At 47.2% G+C, this 16,445-nt stretch overlaps 1 protein-coding gene across 10 annotated transcripts in view; it reads left to right on the top strand.

Moving 5' to 3' along the window:
• Positions 1-11,978, top strand: part of MTRR (5-methyltetrahydrofolate-homocysteine methyltransferase reductase) — a 30,439-nt gene extending 18,461 nt beyond the window's left edge. For all 10 annotated transcript variants that reach the window (XR_016220866.1, XR_016220863.1, XR_016220864.1 and 7 more), the window contains 6 exons: positions 1,425-1,467; positions 2,541-2,727; positions 6,027-6,145; positions 7,035-7,127; positions 7,227-7,409; positions 10,862-11,978. Coding sequence is in view for 6 of the 10 variants with exons in the window: in XM_051853409.3 (XP_051709369.3) it covers positions 1,425-1,467; positions 2,541-2,727; positions 6,027-6,145; positions 7,035-7,127; positions 7,227-7,409; positions 10,862-11,006 (770 nt within the window). In the remaining 4 variants the exon portion in view is untranslated. The remainder of the gene's footprint in view (positions 1-1,424; positions 1,468-2,540; positions 2,728-6,026; positions 6,146-7,034; positions 7,128-7,226; positions 7,410-10,861) is intronic.
• Positions 11,979-16,445: the final 4,467 nt, after the last annotated feature.

Here is a 16,445-nt window from a genome sequence, read left to right as displayed (position 1 = left end):
TCTGAGAACTCCTGACCATGTCAGTAGGGCTGGACCCTGACTCTGAGAACTCCTGACTGTGTCAGTAGGGCTGGACCCTGACTCTGAGAACTCCTGACCGTGTCAGTAGGGCCGGACAGTGACTCTGAGAACTCCTGACCATGTCAGTAGGGCCGCACAGTGACTCAGAACTCCTGACTTTGTCAGTAGGGCCGGACAGTGACTCAGAACTCCTGACCATGTCAGTAGGGCCGGACAGTGACTCTGAGAACGCCTGACCGTGTCAGTAGGGCCGGACAGTGACTCTGAGAACTCCTGACTTTGTCAGTAGGGCCGGACAGTGACTCTGAGAACTCCTGACCATGTCAGTAGGGACCAGACAGTGACTCTGAGAACTCCTGACCATGTCAGTAGGGACCAGACAGTGACTCTGAGAACACCTGGGATTTCAGACCTTCGCTGCTCTCCTATCCTTTTGAGTCTGTGCTCTCTGTGTTCCTGTGGTGGTGAGCGTTACCTTTACCGTCTGCGTGTCTGGTGATGCCAGTCCCCGGCCTGTCTCCTTTGTACAGCGGGGCCTGCAGTGTCCCTCCGCTGCCCAGGACAGTGAAGGTACTCCCTTTGTCAGGTCGGTTCCTGATTTCTCATCCTTGCTATTTCGTAGTGTCCTTTTTCTTTCCTCTTCCTGAAAATGGTAGAAAAATGGGCTTGAAAATGTCACCACGTTTTAAATTAATTCTATAAATTTAAAAAGGAAAAATATTTCAAGCCCAAGTAGTCCCAGTAATCCTTAAAATAGGGGTCTTTGATCTTGTGGAGTTGAGGACTTTGCTTGGACTCTGAAATGTCTGACGTTTCTCCCTGGACAACTGCACGTAAGCGTAAACATGTGATGAGTTTCTGGAGCCACAGGCGTCTTCATGGACCCTATTCATGGTGTCTTGTGGCGATCACCTGCGCCCCAGTCCACGTCCCCAGCCGTGAGGGAGAAGCCCCTCTCCCGTGCAGTCCGCCTCAGACGCGTTCCTCGCGCGTGATGGTGCACGTGGAGGAGTGGTCAGCTCCCAGCCGGCCGCTCGCCCACGCCCCCTGCGGCGCGTTGTGATAGATACAACTGCTCACCCGCGAGCTCTTCACGGCCTGCATCGCCAGCGCTCCCAGTCTTCCAGCAGCGTCTTCTGGTTTAACAGACCAGCGCGTGGGTAGACATACTGATTTCAGAATAAGGGAGTGTGTTCTATCTGGTCTCTAACTTTAGGAGTTGAAGGAAAGTTCGTATTTTCTTAGCCCCCAAAATATGATTTAAAGCTAGGATATTAGTTATTTTGAATATTCCAAATAAAAGAAATTAAGAATTAAATTTAGGCTTTGAATTTTTTTTTTGCATTTTTGATAATAAGGTTATTTTCAGTATCAGCAAAGTTAATGATTTTTTTTTTTTCTAGAACATCTTCCTAAACTACAGCCCAGACCATATTCATGTGCAAGGTACGTGTATTTTTTTAACATAACAGCATCTTTTCCTCAAAACCTTAGGCAGGTCAGGCTTCAGATCCTTCCTGCTTATGACGCGGGAAAGCTCACCAGCCGTGTGGAACACGAGCGTCCTGAGGTGTGGACGCATGAGGCACACGGGCCTGCCCTCCAGGAACTCGGGAGTGGGACCTTCAGAGGCTCCCTGTGGCCCCGGGCTCAGTTTTGCCTGCATCAGGCATGGGGGTCTCCAGGGCGGCAACCTGTTTTCTGTGTTGGTGTGCTAGGCCTCTGTCACCAGGGAGGGTTCCATTGTGCACCCCTCCACGGTGATCATACAAGAAGTGCACCTGTGGGAGTGAGCACTCATCAGTGCGTTCATTCTTGTTACTCAGTGTGTAGTACAACAGGCAGAGATATGTTTTGGCTTTTAAGATTTATTTGTTTGAAAGGCAGTTGTAGAAAGAGGGAAAGAAAGAGAGAGAGATCTTCCACGCACTAGTTACTCCCCAAATGTCCACAGCAGCCAGGGCTGGGCCAGGCCAAAGCCAGGAGCCTGGAACTGCATTTGGGTCTCCCACGTGGGTTCAGGAGCCCAACCACTTGGGCCATCTTCCACTGCTTTCCCAAGCACATCAGCGGGGAGTTGGATCAGAAAGTGGAAAACCGGGACTCGAGCCAGCACCCCTATGGGTGCTCCACGTTGTGGAGTTTGTGTCCAGCACCCCTATGGGATGCTGGCAGGCAGTGGCCTGATCCACTGCTCCAGGACACTAGCCTCTGTAGCAGTCGTTTCAAGGTGGTTTTACTTAGAAGTTTTAGCTTTCTGGATATTTGTACTTCATCTGCTTTCAGATTTTATCGTCCTAACAGTAAACGATACGTGGGCTCCTGGTCGGGACTTGTGTCTGTTCATTCACACAGTAACGAGGCCTTACAGATGTTGACTGAAGACCCTTTTCTAGTCTCAGGGCAAGCAGATAAGCCTGGCAGTGCTCCCGGGTGATGGCGCAAAGCAGGCCGTCTGGCGCCTGGAGGTCGGGGGGATTTGAAGCAGTGGTGTCACCTGTGTGTGTGTGTCTTTGCAGCTCCAGTCTGTCTCACCCAGGGAAGCTGCACTTTGTCTTCAACGTTGTGGAGTTTGTGTCCAGCGCCACGACCGTGGTCTTGCGGAAGGGCTTATGCACCGGCTGGTTAGCTGCGGCGGTCGCCTCATTTCTTCAGCCAAACACCCAAGACGCACGTGCAGACGGCGGGCAGGGCCTGGCCCCTCAGGTACTGCAGAAGCGAGCATGTGCAGCGTCGTTGAAATCCTGCTCTGCCTGCTTATCCTGCATCAGGCTGCCGAGAAGGAGCCCTGGGCTGTGTGTGAATTTTCACATCTCTGCTCGAGGGGAAGAGAACATTCCCTTTCACTCACCCTTGAGCTGGCCCGCATCTTCCTGAATGCGTAATGCATGGTTTTCTGGGACAGTCTCTTCTCCTCACTTGCCTTCTCCACTCAGGGAGAAGGACGCGGATCCTCTGGATTCTGGTCGTTGGCCCAGGGCGGGGCGGGGAGTCCATCCAGTAGGGATCAAGGAATGGTAAGGGCAGTGACATTTTATGTTCAGGCCGGATCCCAAGTGTGCTGACAGCCAAAGGTTAACTTCACATTCTCCAGTTTGGGGTGTCAGGGTTTCCCCCTGTCCCTCTTTCTCTATTTTTGTCATCTCCCTGTCCTGCAGGATCTGAATTAGAAAAAAAAGTTATGGTAGTGTAGCACTTAAAACACCTGGAAAACACAAGTTCTGATTTTCTGAACACATCGTGGACACGTTTGTACGTGGACTTCACAAACCCCGTGTTCAGCCGCATAAGCAGGGAGCAGTTCACGGTTGTCCTCCTTGCCCTTTGGAGTGATTTTATCCTGGAGTCGTCTTTCTCCGTATGTCATTTGAAGTGTCTTGACAAGTTTGGTTTCTTTAGGTTACTAGGGTTGAAAAGGTCGTGGCCCTCAGGCGTAACGTGGACTTGTGATGGACACTCAAGAGGCCTCAGGGAAAACCGCTGCTGGGAACTGCCCTCTAACTTGGCGATTTCCCCGTCCACCACCTGAACAGAGAAGTGCTTTACAGACTTGCTCATTGCGTGTTGGCAGAACGGTGGGGACCCGAGAGGCTGTTCTCTATCAAAGACAACACCACCACAGGCTCACATAAGCGTGCAGGTCGCTTTATGATTGTAGAGAGAGCAGGTGGTCAGCAGAGAGTGATGGCTGTTTAAGGCATGAGCACAGGTGCCTTTCACACAGGCTGTCCTTCTTCCCTCCCTGTTCTCCTTCCTGCATTCCCCACGTTAACAGGTTTTAGTTGACTGCGCAGTGGGTATGTAGTAGATACAGACAGAAAGGAAACGATGCTATCTAAATCTCATTGTGCTTTACGTGGTGCGTATTCTACAGATGCCGCACAACCTCTCCCACCTGCGGCCCCAGTGTTGTCTGTGGGAGGGGTCTGTCTGTGAGAGCAGTGGACCCTCCCCTGCCCCCTTGTTAAGCCAGCTGTGTGAGAAGATGGGACATCACCAGCCACGCCCAGGCAGGTGCACCCAGTCTGATGCTGTGTGCACTTGCCTCGCCCTCTGTCCTGCTGTGAGGACAGGCATGAGTGGGTTGGGCTCTTTCCCCTTGGATCCAGGTGAAGGACATCCCTGGGGCAGATCTGTAGCCAGCCTGCAGCCTTCAAGTAAGGAGAATCAGATCCTGAGTCAGTTGCATCAGCCATCTGGGATTTTCTGTAGCAAAAGCTGAGCAATCGTGTGGCTTCCTTTCTGTCCTAGGACACAGAAAATGTGCTCTCACGTCTGGGTTTTTGTACTTGTTCTTCTCTGCTGAGAACAAGCTCTGGCATAGCCAACAATCACTATTATTTTTTTCTGTTTATTCATTCAGTTACAAGGCAGAGTGACAGAGAAAAGAGAGAGACAAAGAGAAGCCTTCCCATCTGCTAGTTCACTCCCTAAATCCCACAACAGACAAGGCTGGCTCAGGCTGAAGCTAAGAGCCAGAAATTCCACTCAGGTTTTCCAAGACTGAAGGAACCATCATCCACTGCCTCCCAGATCCATCAGCATGAAGCTGGGCCAGAAGTGCAGAGTCGCTAGGACTGGAACTGGCACTCTTGAGCTGAGTCGTAGGAGGCCCACGTGGTGGCTTAGCCTGCTGTACCACAACACCTGCCCAGCTAACTCTCTTGATTCAGGTCTGCACCAGAGGTCCTGGGTACATGCAGGCCTTCTCTGATGCTGCTGTTTGGATTAGCAGCTCTGCACCGCCCTCATTTCCTTACCCTGGTTGATGTCTACACATCATTGCCTGGATGTGCTTGTGTATTCTCTTCCTCCACTGGAATGTAAGTTCCATGAAGACAGGGGCTTGTTTTGTTCACTTCTGTATCCCTGGTGCCTGTCGTATCTGAGTCAGCTGAATAAAGCTAAAGTCATGAATTACAGTTTCATCCCCTAACGAGAACAGTAATGCCAGTCCTTCATGTAAGTAGCTTGTTGTCCAGGCTCTCATGAACTCCTTACAGTTCTCTCGTAACTAAAAGTTAATGCGTACAGTTGCACTACCTTGCTTAACCCGTAGCATCACTCGGTGTGGCTTACATGTATGACACAGTGAAACCTGATCAGATTGAGTCCTCCTAAGTGTCCTTGGCACATGATTTGAAAGAAAAATATTTTGAAATTCTAACAAAGAAATTTGAACCACGTCATTACTGTTTTAGTTTTACACAAACACAAATCTGGCTCATACTGGACCCAGAATTGCAAATGAAATGCACTTCACTAGAATCATTGGAGCAGCCCTTCCCTTTATTTTTTGGCTGCCTAATTTTCATTTGAAACTTTTCAACCCCACGTCTTTGTTGTTCTTTTCTATGCAAGTATGAAGACTCTTGTCTTCGTTTTTTTTGGTGTGTTCCTCCATAATGGAAGCATCCATGGGCTGAGGAAGTAATTAGATTATCTTCTGATCAGTGTCCTGGCTCAGAACTCCCAGGCCTGTCATTCTAACACTGTATGTTTTTATGTATTTATTTACATGAGAGGCAGAAAGATGGGAAGGGACAGAACTCCCGTCTGCCAGCCCACTCTCCAGATGCACACGGTGGCCTTGCTGAGGCTGGGAACCAGGAAGTCACCCCAAGTGTCCCAGCTGGGTGGGAGGAGCTGGAACCGTTACTGTTGCTCCCTGGGGTCCACGTTAGCAGGAAGCTGGAGTCAGCGGCCAGGGCCACAGCTGAAGCCGGGCACTCAGATACGGAACGTGGGCATTTCCACTAGTGTCTCAAGTGCTAAGCCAAATGCCCACCTGTTAGACATCTTTGATTAAGAAGACAGACTCAGTTATGTCCGCAGTGACAGGAGGGTCCCTGGTCTCCACGAGGTCTTAGGCTGCCGTTTAACGATGCTCCTTTGTTGGGAGGGGTGGGTCTGTACTTTCTGAGTACTTCAGAAGAGATCGTCTTGTTCATGTGTTTTTGCCTAGGTTTTCTCTCACACTCACTGTGACTGGTTTAATATTCCAGGTACGCATCTCTCCTCGGACAGCAAATTCTTTCCACTTACCCAGTGACCCGTCCACCCCCATCATCATGGTGGGCCCAGGCACCGGCGTAGCGCCCTTCATTGGCTTCCTGCAGCACAGGTGCGCACGCGGGGCTGGTGGGGAAACACATCTCTTGTGATCCTGGGTGGATGGCCGGCAGCCTTTTTAGTTTCTTCCGTCCCTGTGAAGGTAGTGAGCTTGAATTATAAAGACGTTTATTTAAAAACTTAGCAAACACAAGACGGCCTACCATACTTTGTGCCCCAGGGAGAGGAAGCGCAGTGTACTGTAGAGGTTTTGCTTCGTTCTGGGACTTCCCTTTCACTGTTGGCACTGTCAGTTGTCCTTTTACTGTTTTCAGTAGAACGGCGGCTCATAGGGTTGTTCAGCACAGGTTCATGTTGTGGGACCACGGCTGTTTCAGCACCTCCTTAACAGGATAAAATTGTCAGCAACAGACATCCAGGCCTGGCTAACATGTCAGAGTTAAATCCCCTGTATCAGCAGTTGTCCACAAAACAGAACTGTTTGACATCAACTGAGACCAAACCTCCTCCATGTTTGTGAAGTAGTGGGCAGTCTTCCACTGTTCCCCAGGCTGTGGACACGTGTTCTTTGGACAGTCCTTGTGTTGTTGTTTTATCTTTAAGACAGCGAAAGCTTCAGGACAGCCATCCTCTATGTGCTCAGCCTTTCACGCACACCCTTCATACATGCTGCCGTAAATGTTTTAAATGCAGAAGCCAGTCTAGGGTTCACACTGTGACATTTTGAGTTGTCCTTGTTACACGTCTGCAGCTCCTGGGCCATCCGTACTATGTGGCCGTGACAGCATGGGGGTAGTAAAATGTTAATGAAGTGGGTGAACTTTCAGAGCCTGCAAAGATGCTTTGTACAAACCTGTCTGAGTTGGTTCGTAGCATTTCCTGCTGAAAGCTTGGTTTTGCACACTTGTGTCGGACATCTCAACGTTGTCTTCCACCTACAGAGCGAAGCTCCAGGAGCAGCACCCGGGGGGAGACTTTGGAGCAACGTGGCTGTTTTTTGGCTGCAGACATCAGGAGCGGGATTATCTGTTCAGGTACTGCACGATGCTGGTATTGTGGTGCCCAGCTGCCCAGGACGCGGTCAACGTTTGGACTTTGCAGCCTTCCAGTGACCCATGGTCCTTGTGTTCCAGGGCAGAGCTCCAGCATTTCCTGAAGCAGGGCGTCTTGACTCAACTAAAGGTTTCCTTCTCAAGAGGCGCTCGTGTCGGGGAGGAGGAAGCCCCAGCAAAGTATGTGCAGGACAACCTCCGGCTTCACCGCCAGCAGGTGGCGAGGATCCTCCTCCGTGAGGGCGGCTGTATTTACGTGTGTGGGTGAGTGCCCGCCCTGTGCCAGGGCCGGGTGGGAGAAGGCATCGAGTGGTCGAGGGAGGACAGGATGAGAGGCCGGCAATCCAGACACATGGGGTGAGGCATTTGATTCTTAAGTACAGGAATAGAAATGCAAGTTCCAAAAGGATTTCGTATGCGCTTAATAACCAAGAAGTTGCCATCGCCAGGAAAGTAGTAGTGAAAATTAATTCTCAGGTTCGGGAACACTTTGTCCCATTTTAGATACGTGTTCCTAAAACTTAATCATCAGACTTGAAATCCTGGGATTAATTTTGCTGGGAATCAGAGTCTGTGATTTGTGTCACAGAACAGCTAAGGGGAGAGAAGTCTGATTTTGACTGTGAGAATGTGGATGTGGGGATTCTTCTGCTTCCAGGCACGATGGTGGCATTGGCGTGAACGTAAACCAGCAGTCGTCCTTGTGTTCCCAAGTTTTATCTACTTTCTGAGAGAAAAGCTATGATATAAAATCCAGTTGCCTTAGGAAATAAAGTATTTTTAAACTCCTTGTTTTAATGGAAATCAAAAAACTTCAGCCATTTAGAAAGGAGTTTTGAAGTAAGAAATTTATTCTTTCATCATAATATGTCCCTAGAAGTAACACAATCTCTGAGTCATTAGATCAGGTTCTTTTTGAAAGACAGCGACAACAAAAACTGAGTCCGACACAGGATGTTGGCCTGGTGGCCCAGGAAACACACACAGCCGCCCCCCTGGGATGTCCCCAGTGGGTGGCTGAAACTGTACGTAGTTCCAAACCCCACAGAGCCCTGCTTTTTCTGTGCATTCAAGGGTACCTCCAGAAGTTCCTGCAAAAATGGAATTAGAAGCTTGTTTCGCTGCGAAAACATTTTGAAATCTATATGTTATAGTTTTTGATAGCATGCATTTTCATGAAACCTGTGTATGCATGCCGTCTTCCGTGAACTTCTCAGTGTGCACTCGCACAGGCCTGTGATACAGTTTACAAATTAGACACAGAAAGAGACTGACAGCAACAAGCAATGCAGCAGAAGCACTGTCGCAGTGCACTGTGGAAATAAAAGGTGTGTGCTGCGTCTCCCTGTACCCTGCTGGTACCCCCCCGCTAGCGGGGCTGTGAGAGGGTGTGATGTCTGGGGGGGTCATGCATGTGTTGGGCTTCCAGGCACGCGTCACTGGAGCCCAGACACTGTGATACTGCTGCAGAAGGTCTCCTAGCTGGACGGCTACTGAGTAATGCATGGGTAGCATATGCAGTGGCAGTGCACTGGACAGAGCTGCGACTCTCGTCTGAGGTGGGTGGGCGGGACAAAGTGTCACAGTGTGAGATTTCGGCGCCCTGCTTAGAATGGCACTTGGTTTGAATCAGTTTTTTTTTTTTTAATTTTTGGAATTTTCCATGTAGTATTTTTAGGTCATAGTTGATTTTGGATAACTGAAACTAGGAAATGAAACCCCAAATAAAGGAGACTTCTATAAATATAATTGAAATAAAAGTAACTTTTTCTACTTATGACACATTCTAATCATATATTCATTGTGTTTTACTGTTCAAGTTGGGCACAAAGTTAATTCCATGATCTGTTAATAGATTTTTGACTTCTCAGTTGAAAATGACTGCTTAAAGTTGATAAAGGGCATAAATTCTAGTCATTGTGTTGATTTTATGTTTCTATGTGGCTTTTAATCAAGTACTTGATGTTCATTGTGCTTGTACAGGACATTGCCATCAGTAGTCAAATTCAGACTGACACTTTAGAAAGAAATCTAAAGAGTAGAGGCAAGGTTGATTATACATATGCACAAATAACAGTAACTGGGGATTAGGAATTTGGAGAATATCTTCTTAAATGTCCAAATCCTTTTTTTTTTTTTTTTGACAGGCAGAGTTAGATAGTAAGAGAAAGAGAGACAGAGAAAGGTCTTCCCTCCATTGGTTCACCCCTCAAATGGCTGCCACAGCCGGCATACTGCGCCAATCCAAAGCCAGGAGCCAGGTGCTTCCTCCTGGTCTCCCATGCAGGTGCCAAGCACTCGGGGCCATCCTCCACTGCCTTCCTGGGCCACAGCAGAGAGCTGGCCTGGAAGAGGAGCAATCGGGATTAGAACTCAGTACCCATATGGGATGCCAGTGCCGCAGGTGGAGGATTAACCAAGAGAACCACGGCACCGGCCCTGTCCAAACTTTTAAAATGTTACCCCAGAAATAGCTTTCCAATCACTGGTGCTTCACTTTTCCCATTTGCTGAATGGACTTGAAAGCATTAATAGTGATCAGACGAGGGCTCAGAACAGAGCTCCTTGGCACTCAGTACCTCCATCAGGGAGGCAGGAATGGAGGAGACTGAGAGGAAGCAGCCATGGAGGAAGGGGTGAACTTGTGCAGGAGCCAAGGGGACAGGGTCCTGGGGAGGCACGGGCTGTCGGTGGGGCAGGTGGGAAGACAGAGCTGGAACAACAGCTGTGGCAACACGTAGGCCACTGGTGACCTGTGGAAAGGCCGTGGGCACAGCAGCTCCCTTGGAGTGATCGGAGCGAGCAGTCAGGAAAGACGAGACGGGCACAGGGGGCACTAGTCACTGCGCTGTTCTGTGAGGGCCAGGAGAGCTTCCTGCTAGAGCCCTGCCCAGCACGCGTCTGCATTCAGCAAACATTCAAGGGCCTGAGAGTGCTTTGGTGGTGCTCAGATGTTGCAGGATTCGAGGATGAACGAGGTCTATTCCCACCCTCAAACAAGCTGCCCCTGCAGGGGAAGCTGCTAAATCAGATGCTCGCAGCACAGAAAGTGTCCCGTAGGGCACCACCGGAGGACCCGTCCCCTGCCTTGTTAATCAGACTGAGCTGTGTGAACGCACTCAGAATGGGGCTAGGTGCACAGTAAGCTCACCTAACAGTGTGTGTGAAAAGACTTAGAGGTGTGAGAGAGTTACTGCCTTCAGGAATGTGCACCGACTGCGTGCCTTGAGGGAGGGAGGAAGTGAAGGCGTGAGGTCCAGAGGCCGGATGGGGAAGGTCCCCAGACACTGGCTGAAGCTCCAGGCTGCTCTCCAGTGTGGAAGCCAGGGAAGGATTTTAAGTCAAGGAGCACTGTGGTCAGCTGATGTGCACCCTGGAAGGCAGCAGGTGATCTCCCGTGTGGGAGACCCAGGCTGAGCTCCAGGCCCTGGCTTTGGCCGAGCCCAGCCCACCCTTTGTGGGCATTTGGGGAGTGAGCCAGCAGATGGAAGGTCTCTTTGTATGTTCCTCTGCCTTTGAAACAAATAAATGCACTTGTAATGAAGCTCTGAACTTTACTCTGGTCACTGTGGCCGAAGGCCTGGCCAGGGCGGCCAGGAATCCTGTTTGAGAAAATGGAAGAAAGAACTCAGGTGACTGAGTCAGCACAAGTCAGATTCTCGAATTAAGGAGGATTTGATAAAAATTCCTGTTTTGTCAATTATTTTCTTTTGTAGAGATGCTAAGAACATGGCCAAGGATGTCAATGATGCCCTTGTGGACATAATAAGCAAAGAGGTTGGCGTTGACAAACTAGAAGCAATGAAAACACTGGCTACTTTAAAAGAAGAAAAACGGTACCTTCAGGATATTTGGTCATAAAACCAGAAATTAAAGGAAGAGAGTTAAGTGTTTTTGGCTAAAAATACTAGAAGACAGTTCCACCAAAGCGTCCCTTGTGCAGCAGAACTTCTGGATTCGATTTTCACGGCCCCCACCCTCCCCATGTGCACTGCCATCGGTACCCCCGGGGACCTTCCAGAACCTGCCAGAGACCTGAACCCACCACAGTGTCTGCAGGTGCGAAGGCTGCCTGGCATGGGGAGGGGGCATTGTTCAGACTGACTAGGTGACTGTGCACTTAAGTTGCCTATACTTTTCAATAATGTAACAAGAACTTACATCATTTTGTGTGTCCGGTACCTACAAAGAATATTCATATTAAGGTGTTTAAGTATACATGTAGAACATATCTGTTACATGTGTATAACTATCAAATATTTATTACCAAAGCTATATTTTTATTAAAAAGGTATTCTAAGATAATTTTTAAGATAATGCTCTATAATGAGATTTTATTTTTAATGGTGCTATAAATGTGAAATATATTTTGCAATTTCATTCTGGTACATGATTTAGCACAATTCATTCTTTTTAATGTCACAATTTCAGAATTTAAAGATATTTGCCTTTAGTTTATAAATGCCAGCATGTGCACATTTTAGTAAAATGAAATCTTTTTCTCTCTTCGTTCCTCACCGAGTCCTTTCATTCCTGTTCTTGGTGTGTTTTTGGGTTTTCCCACGTAATTTCTTTTACTTCCATGCTGTCACTCAAACTGTATTCTGGATTTAGAATGCAGACTTCAATTAGTAGTGCATTTTAGAGTCCCAGTGTCAGATTCTCTCAAAATTTGTCAAAACAGGAAGAAAAAAAGGACTGTAATAACTTTTGTTTTAGACTCTAGTATGTAGTATCTCTCATTTACTATCTTGGCATTTGAAAACAAATCTCTTATGTGTCAAAGGCTTCTGGTTATTTTGAGAAATAAAGATCTGAAAAAATACAGCATAATATTGGAGATTTGGTGGCTATATATTATGTTCTATAATATATTTCTTTTTATTATTGTATATTTTATAACAGAAACCTATTTAAAAGGTACAGGAAAGCATACCAAGCAAATACTGTTAGGTTGTTTGCATAAGCTAAGAAAGACTTGAAGCTGTAATAATATGCAGCAATCAAGGTGTGTCCAGCTACCAGTCCCATCTATAAATGCTCCTACGTGACTCACACTGATAGACCAATAGAGAAACTGACAAGTAGTCACACTTGGTGCTGGGGAGTGACCTGAGCCAGTCTGTGCGGGCTCATGTCCTCTGCAGGTGATTTCTAGATACTGTTAGATAGCAGCAGGTCTTAGGGGAGTGCCAACGAGCTGCTGCCCACGACCTTACTAGCTGGCACTGTTGCCAGCAGGTCTCAGTTGAAATGTTGCACGCATTTCTGACGCCCCAATTTTAAGCTGAATGAAGTTCTAGCTGTGTGATTTAGGTGAACACCACAACTCAAGATTGTTGTGACTGAGGAGACAAAATTGTGTTCCTCTTCCCAGCATAAGCCATTCTCTAACCCAGCGTCTGGACAGTGCTGTTTGGGGTTAGCCTCAAGTACTAACCAGCATGAGCCATCCTCTAACCAGCGTCTGGACAGTGCTGTTTGGGGCCATCCTCTAACCAGTGTCTGGACAGTGCTGTTTGGGGCCATCCTCTAACCAGTGTCTGGACAGTGCTGTTTGGGTCAGCCTCAGGTACTATACAGGGCCTAGCTAGATGGTCTTTTGCCTTGTTTACATAGGGTTAGCGAGTTCCTCTAAATTATTCTATCCAATTTCCATTCCACTGATGATGATGGGAGGGGGCAGGGGGGTGTCTTGTCTTTTTTCTTTTTTTAAAAAAAATTTTTTTTCTTAATTTGAAAGGCAGAGCCACAGAGAGAGAGAGATCTTCTATCCATTGATTTACTCCCCAGATGGCCTCAACAACCAGGGCCGGAGCAGGCAGAAGTTAGGAGCCAGGAGATCTATCCAGGTCTCTCAAGTGGTTGGCAGGGGCCCAGATACTTGGGCCATCTTCTACTGTTTCCCAAGCACGTGAACAGGGAGCTGGATCAGAAGCAAAGCAGCTGGGACTTAAGCCGGCATTCCCATATGAGATATCAACTTCACAGGAGGCCAATGCTGGCCCTAAGGTGGGGCTGGGGGAGGGGTAGAGTTTCTAACCCCAGTTTTTCTAACAACCCACTGTTGCACCTAACATTTTCAGTTCATTTAAATGCTGATCAACAGTAAAATCAGCAGAAGTGCTGTAGTGTCTGAGTAGTTTTCTAAACTATTACATCATAATACCAGGACTCAGTAGATCCATTTAGTAATAAACTATCAATGGATAAGAGCTTTTGGGTTTCAATTGTTGGCAAGCTAGAAATATGTTCTGCATACAACAGGGTGCCCGTGTCAGTTTCAAATACACTTGAAACATGTAAAAACAACTACCATGAACTAGGCCATAAAGGAAGCTCAGAAAATCACACAAAATAAGGTATTATACACTGACTACAAATGAACTATAGGAAAAAATCCACTAAGGCCTCAATGAAATATTTCAAACATGCAAATGGCATGGCTTAAAATACTAAGGGCACACAAAGAATACAGGCTAAACTACCCATGGGGAATTCATTCCATGGTCTCACAAATATTTGAGTGCCTGCTTTGCCAGGTACTGCTCACTGTGCTGTGGGTGCACAGTGACTGAAGTCGATCAAACAGCTCTGTTCTCAGAGAGCTCACATTCTTAGGCTGAGACTTAAAATAATGAACAAACATGTAAAGTATACAGCGTCCAAGAAGGTGATAAAGGCTACAGAGAAAAGTCAGAGTGAAGGGCGTGGGTGATACTCAAGTGTCAGGGCTGGGGAACTTGACATAGCCAGGCAGAGTCCTGGAAGGTTAAGACAGCACATAGGAGCCGGCGCCGCGGCTCACTAGGCTAATCCTCCACCTAGCGGCGCCGGCACACCGGGTTCTAGTCCCGGTTGGGGTGCCGGATTCTGTCCCGGTTGCCCCTCTTCCAGGCCAGCTCTCTGCTGTGGCCAGGGAGTGCAGTGGAGGATGGCCCAGGTGCTTGGGCCCTGCACCCCATGGGAGACCAGGAAAAGCACCTGGCTCCTGGCTTCTGGCATCGGATCAGCGCGGTGCGCAGGCCACGGCGGCCATTGGAGGGTGAACCAACGGCAAAGGAAGACCTTTCTCTCTCTCTCTCTCTCTCACTGTCCACTCTGCCTGTCAAAAAAAAAAAAAAAAAAAAAAAAAAAAAAAAAAAAAAAAAGACAGCACATAGGGAACCAGCCGTTGTGTATCTTCAGAGTGGAAAGTCAGCACCAAGGTCCTGAGGTAGAACTGTGCATGAGCTGAGGGAGAGAAGTGAGGAGTGCAGTGGGTCGGAGAGAGGGGAATTCTACGGGAGACCAGCGGCTCCATGATGCATTGCCCTGAGGCCTCTGGCGGACTTTAGCATTTACTTTGAGTAGAAAGTCACTTGGTTAACCGATCTCTAGAACAGACCACGTATTAAGACAAAATTTGTTAAAACTTGTTCTGTGTCTTTTTTTTTTTTTTTTTTTTGACAGGCAGAGTGGACAGTGAGAGAGACAGAGAGAAAGGTCTTCCTTTGCCGTTGGTTCACCCTCCAATGGCCGTTGTGGCCGGCGCGCTGTGGCCGGTGCACCGCGCTGATCCGATGGCAGGAGCCAGATACTCATCCTGGTCTCCCATGGGGTGCAGGGCCCAAGCACTTGGGCCATCCTCCACTGCACTCCCGGGCCACAGCAGAGAGCTGGCCTGGAAGAGGGGCAATCGGGACAGAATCTAGAGCCCTGACCGGGACTAGAACCCAGTGTGCCGGCGCCGCAAGGCGGAGGATTAGCCTATTGAGCCACAGCACTGGCCTTCGTTCTGTGTCTTAATACGTGGTCTGTCTAGAGAAGCTTCCACGTTCTGATGAAAATGAATGATTTATGCAACTAGTAGGTGAAATGTTCTGTAAGTCAGCTTCACTTGGACGGTAGAATAGTTCAAATCTGATGTTCTTTTGTTGGTGTTTTTGTCTAAATGATCTGTCCATTGATGAAAGTGGGATGTTGAAGTCCCCCACTATTGTATTAGAGCCCATCTCTCCTTTTAGATAACAGTGATACTTATACATACTATATATATATATATCATATACAGTGTTCCACCATTAGGTGTGTATATGAGAGTACTTCAGAAAGTTCATGGAAAATGAAGTTAAATTATGTTTATTTTGGTATAAATACTTTTAAAAATCTAAGCACTTATTATGCATTTTCCATGAACTTTTTGAATACCCCTCATTTACAAGTGTTATGTCTTCTTGCTGAATTGATCCCTTGATCATTATATAGTGACGTTCTCTGTCTCATTTGACAGTTTGTGTCTTAAAGACCATTTTGTCTAAGTACCAGTTACTCCTGCTCACTTTTGGTTTTCACTTGTGCAGATTAGCTGTTTCCAGTCTTCCACTTTGAGCTTGCGCGGGCCTTTCCTGGTAAAGTGAGTTTCTTGGGGGCAGCTTATCATTGTGTCTTTTATTTCTTTGATTAATCAACCCAGCCAGTCTGTATCTTTCATGGTGGTATTTAGTCCAGTAATGCTCAAGGTTGTTATTGATAAGTAACACTGATTCTGGCTATTTTGTTGATTTTATTCTATTTGTTTTCAACATCCTTTACTCACTTCTTGCTCCATTGGTCATCTTAGTGGTTTGATGATAAAGTTTAATGGTTTAATTCTTTTCTATTTCTCTTTTGTGTATGTACTTTCCTAGTGGGTTTTATACTTTTCCATGCTTTCATCATGGTAGTTACTTTTGTTTCTGGTTGTAGGACTCCATTAAGCATGTTATCTGGTGGTAATAAATCCCCTCAGTTTTTACTTATCCTGGAAAGTCTGGTTTGAAATATGATTTAGATGAGGTTATTCAAGTGAATTTAGCCCGTTTCTCAGATAATATTAAATAATGCAGTAAACCACACAATAATTTTATGGTGGAATTTTGATGCTATTGATACATTAAATGGGCTTTTCTCAAGAAAAGAAACAGCTGCAGTCAGTTCTGAATCCCTCCTCTGAGCAAGGAAGATTTGGCCTCTTGGACACTCAGGTGGTGTCGTTTGCCTGTCATGTGCCCATGCACATCCATGTGGCTTATTTCCATCAAAGCTGAAAGAGACTTTGAAGAATGCTTATGATAAGCTTTCTGACTTGGAAAGGAACATTAACCCAAATGCTAACAAAAGTAGTGCTACTTATACTAACAATCAGTTATTTTAGGCGCGCATTTATGTTTTATTCAGTGCTAACAGTTTTCTTTTGAAATGTGGTTGGTTGACATTGCACGGGACTCCAAATGCATCTTCTGAATTCCATTAAATGTTTATGACAGTGGTTCTGATGTA

The sequence above is a fragment of the Oryctolagus cuniculus genome, chromosome 14, assembly GCF_051225735.1.
Source record: "Oryctolagus cuniculus isolate XC-2025 breed Fujian yellow rabbit chromosome 14, ASM5122573v1, whole genome shotgun sequence".
Taxonomy (NCBI): Eukaryota; Metazoa; Chordata; class Mammalia; order Lagomorpha; family Leporidae; genus Oryctolagus; species Oryctolagus cuniculus.
This window is presented reverse-complemented; position numbering and strand designations above follow the sequence as displayed.